Here is a 9,905-nt window from a genome sequence, read left to right as displayed (position 1 = left end):
TTAGCCTGTATGCAATAATAATGTGAGGTCTATTAGCAAAAACGACCTATAATTTCAAGCGCTCAAGAATTCTTACCTAAGAATGAAGTCCTGCGACAATGCTCTCAAGTTGCTGACGGTCAGTGACGTACACAACATCGTTGACTTTTGTACTGGACTTCTCCTCGAATTTACGTGGTGCCATTCCTACTCGATCGGACGGTACTAGCGCTAACTTTGTCGCCTTGTCACTGTCGTATTTCTTTGCAACTGACACTAACCTGGAGAGGAAGGGCTGCAACACACATGACTGCTCAAGATTAGCATGGCAACCCACAACATAAAGCCCAAGCCGAGCACGAGAAAAGGCAGTTGATGCACGACAAACATCTTCAAGGCGTCCCACGCTTGGTCCACTACGAACCGTGGAAAGTAAAATATAATCATTCTGTTTTCCTTGAAAGCTATCAATAGTCGACACGCTACAAATCTTCGCTCCTTTTGGAACATCGACACAAAGAAGTCGCTTCAAAAGATCTTTCTGAGCCGTATACGTTGTAAGAATCGTCACTTGGTCTGGACGATAGCCAATACCCATCATGTACCAAAAAAGTGCAACAATGAACTTGGCCTCTTCCATATTTTCGTAAGCATGAGGTTTCAATTGATGCTCAATTGAAACTCCAGATAAATCAATGAATTGTGCCACATGAGCAAACCCAGTGTTGCCAGTCTGGTACTCTTGACCCGATTTAACATGAGGCAAGTCGCCAAGCGTAACCTTTTTTCCATTTGAACTCATATTTTCATATCGCCACTGATAGATATCAACCAACTCACTCCGACAGCGGCCTTGATAGTCAAGCATAATATGAGGAACCCCAAGTCGCAGAAAACGTGAAAATAAACTCTGACCAAAATGTGCATAACTTCTAAGTGCGATTGATCTCACCACCGGTGGCAGCTGCTTTGGGTCTCCCAGAAGTACAACACGTTTTAAACCTGAAAGCATTTTCTGATCACTTGCTGCTGACCTTACGGGATTTGAACATGCCAAAAGAAGTGGAACAATCATATTCACTTCGCTTATTTGGGCAGCATCCTCCATAATCAGACTTCCGAATGTCATATTAAGTTTCGTAAGCTCATGATAGTCCGAAGCTGAATGCGTGCAAGTCATAACAACAATACGAGCGTGATCGATCATATACATGTCATCACGCTGGCGTGAAGTATGTAAAAGTTCAAAAGGCTGTAGACGACGCAGCTCATGAAAATGAGATTTGATATCCAGAGCAAATTGATGGAGAGCAACTATTGTATCAGGTGCTGCTCCCTTCTGCAAAGTATAAAACTCCATAAGCGATGTAGTATTATCGCTTTTTGACGGCAACTCACTCGCTTCGCATGCCGCATCGATATATTGCTTCATGTGAAACTGGTAAAATATTTGCGTGTTCTCGCAAGAATACGATGCAGAACCATCAGCAAGACCAGCGTATCGCGTTGGATCTCGTTTCATCAGCCACTGAGCCATTTGCTCTACTTCAGTCAGCAATTCAGCTCTTCTCTTTAGCAAAAAGGCTACGCGACCACTTCGGCTAAAATTCGCGTAAGAATTTCCGTCGCAAACTTTACTTGCATAATGGCCGTCTTCGAATTGCTCTCGTCCAATTCGTACGATCTCGGACTCAGGGATAACATTTTGAGCCAATACTTTCGCGAAGAAGTCATTCAATGCTTGATTTGAGTGTGCAACAACAAGAATTTTTTCGCGCTCCGGAGATGTGCGATACAGATTCATCACGAGCTGCACAGCAACAGTTGTCTTGCCTGTACCTGGCGGACCTACGACCAGTGTAAGACCCTCACACTGTCCTGATCGCACAGCAGCGACTTGCGCCTTTGTGTATCGCAAAGAAGTTGAGATGCGCTGTGATGCTGCAGGGGGATATTCTCTGTCATAAGCTTGGATATAGTTTGCGCCATTATGAAGACTATGCACGTACGTAAAGGGGGCAACTGCGTCATTCGGCTTTAGCTCGACTGTTTCGTCGTTAATATGCACCAGTTTCTCAACATCACCCGCGTCGAGTGCATGCTCTCCATTCTGGAGAAGCTCGAACAGAGGAATTACAAGCTGATTCTCCGCCCTTGACTTGTAAATTGACATGTAAAATGCAGTTGCCGGATCCCCATACCCCAAGAATAGGTCGTGAAGCCATGATGGTACTAAGTTTTCCGAGTCAGCATTAATACATGCACCAGCGACTGTGTCGAATACACATCTCAAATTATTTTTGAGAGGAATTCGTCGGACTAATATGTTAACTTTTTGGTATGCATCGACGCGGTTCGCTTCAATGTCCTTCTTGTACTGCAACCCATCTAGTGCGAGTTTGAAAACACGCTTCCTTCCTTTACCCACAGAATGCTCGGCATTAATTACGTTGCCAGCTACGTCTTGGACCTCTAGTATTTTCCCTGCACGAACATAAAGCACACCGAACTTTTCGGGAAACGATCCTGACTCCTCTACATTCTGTTTGAAGGCCATCGTTTCAGCAAGTTCATCTGCTGTCGCTCTCAATGTCACGAGAAATACAACCTCTTTTCTTTGGTAACAATCAAAACACTTGCGATCATGTCGACTAGATAATTCCACTTCTACTTGCGCAACAACAGCAGCTGGAATAGTCTGGCCAAGCGACGGTTTCCTCACTTGTACAATTTGTAGCGGACTCGTCAGGGCGACAGCAGATGGTGAGAAACCACGAAAAATTGTGTCGTTGTCATTTAATGATTGAAGAGTTCGCACAGCATCGAGTTGCTTAACGACTGTTTCAAGATCCTTACGAACATCTAGTGAAACTTCAAATCGAAGCAGCTCAAAATTACGCTGAAAATAATCCTTCAAATTTAAATACTGTAAGCCCAATCTCCGCACAGGCAAAACCGGAAACAAGCTGGTTTCGTCTGCGCTGTATATTTGATTCAATCGCTTCATAGAATTGTCGCCATCCATTCCGTTTTGAGATGAGATATCCTTGCGATCCAACATCTCGCTCCAAATATCAATTTCGGTTGGATAAATCGATGCGAAAACGCAATCCATATCACTGCTGGAAATGGAATATTCTTCCGTGAAAAATTGAATCAGCTCAGAATCCGAAGTCGAATTAGCCTCAATTTGATCAGCCAGTACACCAACGGCGATCGCCAACAATGACAAACGTGGGCGATCGGCAGCTGCGATGCTGTAAAGCATCTTTTCAAAGGTTAAAGCGTCTGCAATGTGACCACATGGAGCAACAGCCAAATCTTCCAGCCGTGAATTTCGAAACGAAAGAAAAGCATACTGTTGCAACTTCTGGATGTGACGAGTTTGATGCATCCGCTGCTCTTGTGGTGATAACGATGCACCCGTTTGTGCGTCAACCGGGAACCGCATGTAGACATCTAGCAGCGTTATTTGCTTTATAAGAGCCTGTCTGTCATAAACGTCCTGTGCCTCTAAAGCATATTGCAAGACTGCGCTATTTTTCAGTAATGTGCGTATATGGCGACGCCTCAAGATGGTCAAAAGAAAGCGACGAGTAGATAACTGACTTAAAAAGTCAATCAACAACGCTAAAAATGCTGCAATAAAGCGTAAATGTTCCACGATCTCGTGCGTTGGCACGTTATTGTCCATTGGCGCTTTTAAAGCTTCAAAAAACGCATTCAGTTGGCAAATTAGAATCTTTTGCTCATTTTGCAATGTTTCGTTCGTGGATTCCCCTTGTCGCTGTTTCTTAATCTTTCGCTTAACTTCTGGTGATTCCTGTCCCATTACTCGATTCCAGTGTCGTTCTAGTTTCGGGTACATTTGGAACTCTAACGCGCGTTGGGTCGGCGAAAGCGTTGTCCAGATCGAAATTGATGTCATCTGGAGTACAAAGGTTGCCACTTGCGGTACTTCGAGGCTTTGAAAGCTTGTGATGACGAATTGCGTTAGTGCCGTTCTTTCCTTGAACGTCCACCTAATGTCTTTACTTGTTTCCGCTAATGTTGTCCAGATTATTGTTGTAAATGTCTTCCAGGCTGCGTCGTCTTTCGTTAAAAAGGACCATACACCATGAATATTATCATCGGCAGATAATACGTCTACTTTTCGAGCGCGGAACCCCACGAGCAAAAGCACGGACACCAGCCAAGCCTTCTTCATGTGGTAGTGCATATTGATCACAGCCTCTGCTAATGGCCACAAAGCCTTATTTAGAAAGCCTATACGATCCAAATCTTGTAGGCAAATGATTGTTCGTTCATCATCGCTCGCTTCGCTCATAAATTCATTGTAAATTGCTGCTACCGCATCTAGAGACTGTGACGCGGAGGATGAAATATTACTCCACACCGTTCAAATGCGGATGAGAAAAATTCTTACAGATAGCGTACCTTTTCCGATAGTGGTTGTTGTAATATTTGATGTGCAAGCGCGCGTACCGAAGGAGTGTCTTTAGCCACGCTAGTAGACGCGAGAGCTGGTTGACGCATTACGATAGCCAAAGATTGAGATTTGCTGAATTTATAGTCACTTGAATGTAATTTGGTCGCGATTAAATTATTCCTAATATTTACATTGATTGTTACTTAGGCACAGCTTTTTGGTATGACTTAAAAGATGCCAGTTGAATGATGTTCGCGATTCTATGCTCAACAATGACGACTCTGATACTGCCGTTCAAGATTACTTTTAAATGCAGATGTAAGGCCTTGTATGTAAACGGTAAAAAAATGCATTGCGTGACGCAGCCATGGGACGCTATTTGAATTCCCTTAGTAGGCGTCACGAAAGCGTTGCACAAAAAGGTGTGAGGCTCTTACAGAGTTTCTGCGTCTAGACCTTGTGCAAATGCTTGGATTTAATCCCTCACTAGAAGTCCGTCATTCTTCACTTTTACCAACGATAGCAACGAGCTGAACATAAGCATATGCAGCCTCGTATCTCGCCGAAAGTGCTGATGCCATCGAAGTGATTATGATTTTTGGTTGTTCACTTCCAGTCTTCTGGAAAATGATCCTTGGAAAATGGTTCTAGGAGAGCACGCGCGCAAAGTAAGTGAAATGTATGGTTTAATAGAAATATAAATGGTATGCGGTGAGATTTGGTAGTGTTGCTATCGGAATGCTTGACTAGTTGAGGCAAGTCCCATGAATTTATCGACACAGCAGAGAATCACGACGATAGCGGAGCGATGCCCATGGAGACAGATAATCAAATGCAGGCACACATGGTCATCATGCTGACCTGCTCAAGATGCATTGAAAAAGAAGTCAAATAGTACAACTCTCGATGCATTTGACATGAACATAATTTCGATGATTATTTAGCAGATGTTCTGAGGTAGTTCTGATGTAAACGGGGAATTTTAAGTGGGTGCTTCCGCTTCTTGTTTACTCAGGGTTCTATATGTAACAGAAAGAAGGCGCTTTCTTGGTGGTCGTGAATTAAGTGGAAGGCTTTAGTAAGTATCGTACTCAGACCAGCGCAAGCTGTGAAGATTGCCCGTGGATAAAGAACTACGCAGCGCTGGCTTGAGCTCGCAGCGACGAAACTCGATGTGCGGCAGTAGGATGCGAACCTTGTGGCCAGATGCCAATTTGACATAGACGGCTTCGTCTGTTATAGATGATATAGTGCCCCTGTAATCTTCATGCATAAGCGGTAGCGAAATTTGTACTTCATCTCCATCCACGAATAAATTCTTGCCACATATTAGCCGTCGTCGCTCCAACTTATAAGGTACTGGTGTTAACAAGGGTGCATCAGTAAACTTCGCAGTACAGATTTAAGCCTTTAGTTCCTTACCGTGAATGCTGTTCGATATATGCTCGACTGTGGCTTTGGCAATCTGCTTACAAGTGCTAACGATAGTCGCAATGTCAGTACTGAGGGCATCAAACGGTAAGCGGATCGTCTCGTCGGGTAGCAGCTTTAGCATCTCGTCCAATGTTGCCTTTTTTGGCGAGTCCGCTTTGCGTCGTTTGCACAAAGGTGCTTTTGGTGGTGTCACGGGCAGCTTGCCTTTTTCCATTTCGAGTTCGGTTTGTTTCTCCAAACTTGCAGCTATATGCATCATCGTATCTGGTGTACATTTCTGCTGCAATTCCTTTTTGATGTCTTCGATCTTAGCTCCGGGCTTAGACAGCACCTTCATCTCCGCCTGCAGCTTTGCCATAACGGCGTCTACCTTGGACAGCATCTTGTTTTTTAGTTCTATTTGGTCATTCTTGCAAAAGTTGTTCGCACGCTGCACCTCAAAATTGTATAGATCCTGTCCATTTTTCAGCTGTAGATTTTTATGTAGCTCTGCAGTCTGTAGCAGACGATTGCGTTCTTCTTTAAATGCGGCCACGCGACGACAGAACTCGGCGAGCGTACCATCCTCCACCATTTTCTTTTTTTGCTCCAATTCAGCCATTTTTTGGTCAGAGCGAGCGCGGCGTTGCGATTCCGTAAGCGGTTCAGATGCCATGGAGGAACCCGACGTAGATGACGTGTTTGAGCCGTTTGACATTGATCGCTGACGTTTTACTATGTTTTCTTCCTTGTCATCATCATCGTCATCACCATCGCCTTCGTCCCCGGATCGCGACAAATGAAGATCCTCTGCACTTCGCGTAAAATTTCGCATATCTTCTAATGCCTTTCGCGCTCTTCTGCGGCGACCTGGGCGGCGCTGGGACTCCTCAGTCGGGTGGCCGGTCGAGCTAGCGTCCGTGTCTGCACCGTCGGACTCAGCCACCATGCTGCGCATACGGCGACGTAAGCGCGTGCTGGTACCCGCGTCACTGCTCGCATCATCCTCAGGATCACGCGAATGATCACGGCGGCTGGAGCGCTCCATGTACTTGAAAATTTCCTTTGAGAGATATACTCGTATCGTTTTTCTAGTTATCAATATACTCACTTGCCAATTGTATGATTAAAAACACCTTGTGGCACAAATGGCCAACGTGATGGATACAGCCTCCCGCTGCATCATCAGCAAAATCGAGTAATTGAATCGAGTTCGTGATCTGATACACAATGTCGACTCAAGTACAACGGTTGAAATGTAGAGTGAGAGTAACCCCTGGTTACTTTCAGTCCGCCTTCTTGGTTTGTTTGCCAGTCAGCCATGATTGTACGCGATCTGGGCTTTAACAATATCGACATAGAAGGGAGACTGACGATGTGACGCGCTAAACTTGCACTCTAACTTGTGAGACTATAAGAATTGGGTGTCCAAAGTGCTTAACATCCGTGGACGGATTCGTCTTGAGATGTTGGTAATTTTGTAATACTGAGCGAAGTCAACGACTCATTGCTAGCAACGAAAGACGTCAAAAATATGACTGACGCGAATCAAAGATCAAAAGTCTGGAGTTGACGGTGTGATGTTTGGTCGCGAACTATTTGATTAATTTGGCCAGAGAGTCTGAAGATATTACGCAGCTTTTCAAGAGCTTTTGGAAAGGGCTTGTGGACATGATTCAAACTAAATTCAAATACGGCTCGAATTCACTGTAGTAGCGCAATTTGCATCCATTCGCAGCTAGCCCCCTCACGACATGTGCTCGGGTTTCCGCTACCTAAGATCAGTGCGAGCAAGGCTTGGTCTCAGCGCCTTATATATTCTGTTTTGATTTTTCGTTTAGCCTAGCTATCTCAGAGGACTGTAAAAGTTCGTCTTCGACGCGCGCGTCAAGAACTTCAACTGGAATTACCTTAAGAGCATTCTCGACCATCTCTCGTAGCTCAGGTCGCTGGCCCTTTCTTGCCCATTGCGCTGAAATTTCACGTTTAAATGCCTTGCCGCCAATCTCACCACTGGAATGAAGTGTTAAATTAGTAATTAGGTTTTCAATTCCAAAACGTTTCACGTACTTGAAGAGAGTCAAAAGTGGCTTCATCAGCGCGGACGTGGCCATCGTGTACGGAAGTTCGCTTAACGGTTTAGATGATCCCCATTTATCCTGTAGGTTCTCAGCGTATTCTAGATATTTCTGGATAATTTCGCGGCGCGACAGATTCGGGTTACGGTCTGCATTAAATATTAGCCGATCAGCATCACGAAAATTCCACGGACTGTTGTACGCTGCCCGTCCAATCATTATTCCGTCTACATTTGTACTATTTAGCAGCTCTCTTGCATGCTGGATGCTCTGTACACCTCCATTCAGCGTGAAATACAACTCGGGGAAATCCTGCTTCAGTCGGTATACGACGTCGTACCGTAGCGGGGGAACTGTACGATTCTCCTTCGGACTCAGACCCTTAAGTAAACATTTGCGTGCATGCACTATAATGTGGCGTACACCCGCACTAGCCACCATGGTTACATAATGATGTAGCTCTTCATAGCTATCACAATCATCCACACCGATTCGACATTTGACAGTGACCTCCGCTGGCGGGTGGTCCGGATTCTTCTCAGCTGCCAGCGCTATATTGCGCCGCATACTGATACATATGTCCCGCACACGTTCCGGTTCAAGCATCAGGCGGGCTCCAAAACAGCGGCTAGATACAAGCGCACTCGGGCATCCCGTGTTCAAATTGATCTCACAAAATCCGCCGTACGACTGGCTTAAATGCGCTGCGGCTAGTCAATTATATAAGTGCCGGAAAGAAGAAGCATAATACGTCGGAAAACTTACCACCTAGGTCTTTAATACTATTGCCGCCCAGCTGTAGCGCGAGTGGTGCTTCGACAGCGTCATGGCCTAGGAAGTATTCAAGATTCCGTTTTTGATGCAGCAACTGTTGACACATTTCCACAATTGTTCGTATGATTACAATTATTTTATAGCAGCTTCGTTTGGCAAGCGCATTGACGACTCACAGTTTGGTCTACTATCATTTCTGTGAACAGAAGCGTTTCCTTGGTAATCATGCGCATCATAAAGCGATAGTGACGGTCTGTCCAGTCCATCTGTACGAAATCAACTCTATGTTAATCTTATTGTTAAGACATGCAGACTTGGGATGATGATGAACCATGGGCGCAATGGACAAGCGTGATACGGAAGACATGGTTAGCAACGATTTTGACTTTGATATATATCTCATTAAGCTCAAGTGAGCATCACATATTTTACGTGAGTATATAAGTATTTGAAACATTTGCGATATTTCGAATTCTGCAATTTGCACTTCGAAAATCATCTTTGCTAATGGGTACACGATGTAATAGCAATACCAAAAATATAGCACCATAAAGAGTTCATGAAAGAATGAGTGTGGTGGAACGTAAGAAGAGGTTCAAGGGACGTATGCGGATAAAAGAAATCATTCTCCCAACGTTTGGACGTGAGAGTGTTGTGAACAACGGTCGTTGATACGACGTGATGTTGAATTTGCCTAATCCAACGATCGGCCCGAGCTATCCCAAGTGCTTTCATATCAGATCGTTGCTGTAGCTCTCCCTCTTATTATTAATTACAAGGGTCTTATAACCGTTCGTTCATCCTTATATAACACTTGCGTTTTGTGGCCCATTAAGGTAGAATCGCAAAAACGAATATACCAAACACACATTATAACAGAATGCGCTTTCGGGCTCTCATCTACGACCACGAAGGGTCCGATGTAGCCAAGACGCATGAAAAAATATGTTCCTGATCAAAATTGAACCTGATTTCCTGGTTTCCCGATTGTAAGTTGCTTTGTGCTTTCTGTCTATCAGCAATAGCATCACGCGCTTGGCGCATGAAGCTGAATCTATCTGAGATAAATTCGTCAGATTAGCTGTGCGATGTGACCGGCTTGACATCCGTAAATAAATCAATACTGACAATACTCGATATCACCGTGTCTGCAGCGGGGCTACCGTAGCTTAGCGCTTGAGGAAGCGTAATTTAGGTCACCGACCTTTCGTTTTATACTTAGAACAAGTACA

At 44.6% G+C, this 9,905-nt stretch overlaps 3 protein-coding genes across 3 annotated transcripts; all 3 read right to left on the bottom strand.

Moving 5' to 3' along the window:
* On the bottom strand, positions 1 to 4,515 carry PHALS_10046 (DEAD box containing helicases; the record flags this gene model as incomplete). Its single annotated transcript, XM_024725399.1, has 4 exons — positions 1 to 5; positions 77 to 90; positions 159 to 4,342; positions 4,417 to 4,515. 4 exons carry the CDS (start codon positions 4,513 to 4,515, stop codon positions 1 to 3), a joined length of 4,302 nt encoding a protein of 1,433 aa, XP_024576180.1.
* Positions 4,516 to 5,390: 875 nt separating this feature from the next.
* Positions 5,391 to 7,144, bottom strand: PHALS_10045 (Sds3-like; the record flags this gene model as incomplete). Its single annotated transcript, XM_024725398.1, has 6 exons — positions 5,391 to 5,427; positions 5,500 to 5,767; positions 5,831 to 6,556; positions 6,638 to 6,884; positions 6,958 to 7,041; positions 7,106 to 7,144. The coding sequence occupies 6 exons, from the start codon at positions 7,142 to 7,144 to the stop codon at positions 5,391 to 5,393; spliced, it is 1,401 nt and encodes a 466-aa protein (XP_024576179.1).
* Positions 7,145 to 7,632: 488 nt separating this feature from the next.
* On the bottom strand, positions 7,633 to 9,040 carry PHALS_10044 (dus-domain-containing protein; the record flags this gene model as incomplete). Its single annotated transcript, XM_024725397.1, has 5 exons — positions 7,633 to 7,834; positions 7,892 to 8,609; positions 8,665 to 8,767; positions 8,850 to 8,939; positions 9,005 to 9,040. 5 exons carry the CDS (start codon positions 9,038 to 9,040, stop codon positions 7,633 to 7,635), a joined length of 1,149 nt encoding a protein of 382 aa, XP_024576178.1.
* Positions 9,041 to 9,905: the final 865 nt, after the last annotated feature.

Source organism: Plasmopara halstedii (genome assembly GCF_900000015.1).
Source record: "Plasmopara halstedii genome assembly, contig: Scaffold_444, whole genome shotgun sequence".
NCBI classification, from domain to species: domain Eukaryota; phylum Oomycota; class Peronosporomycetes; order Peronosporales; family Peronosporaceae; genus Plasmopara; species Plasmopara halstedii.
The sequence above is the reverse complement of the archived record's forward strand: the minus strand, read 5'-3'. Positions and strand labels throughout refer to the sequence as shown.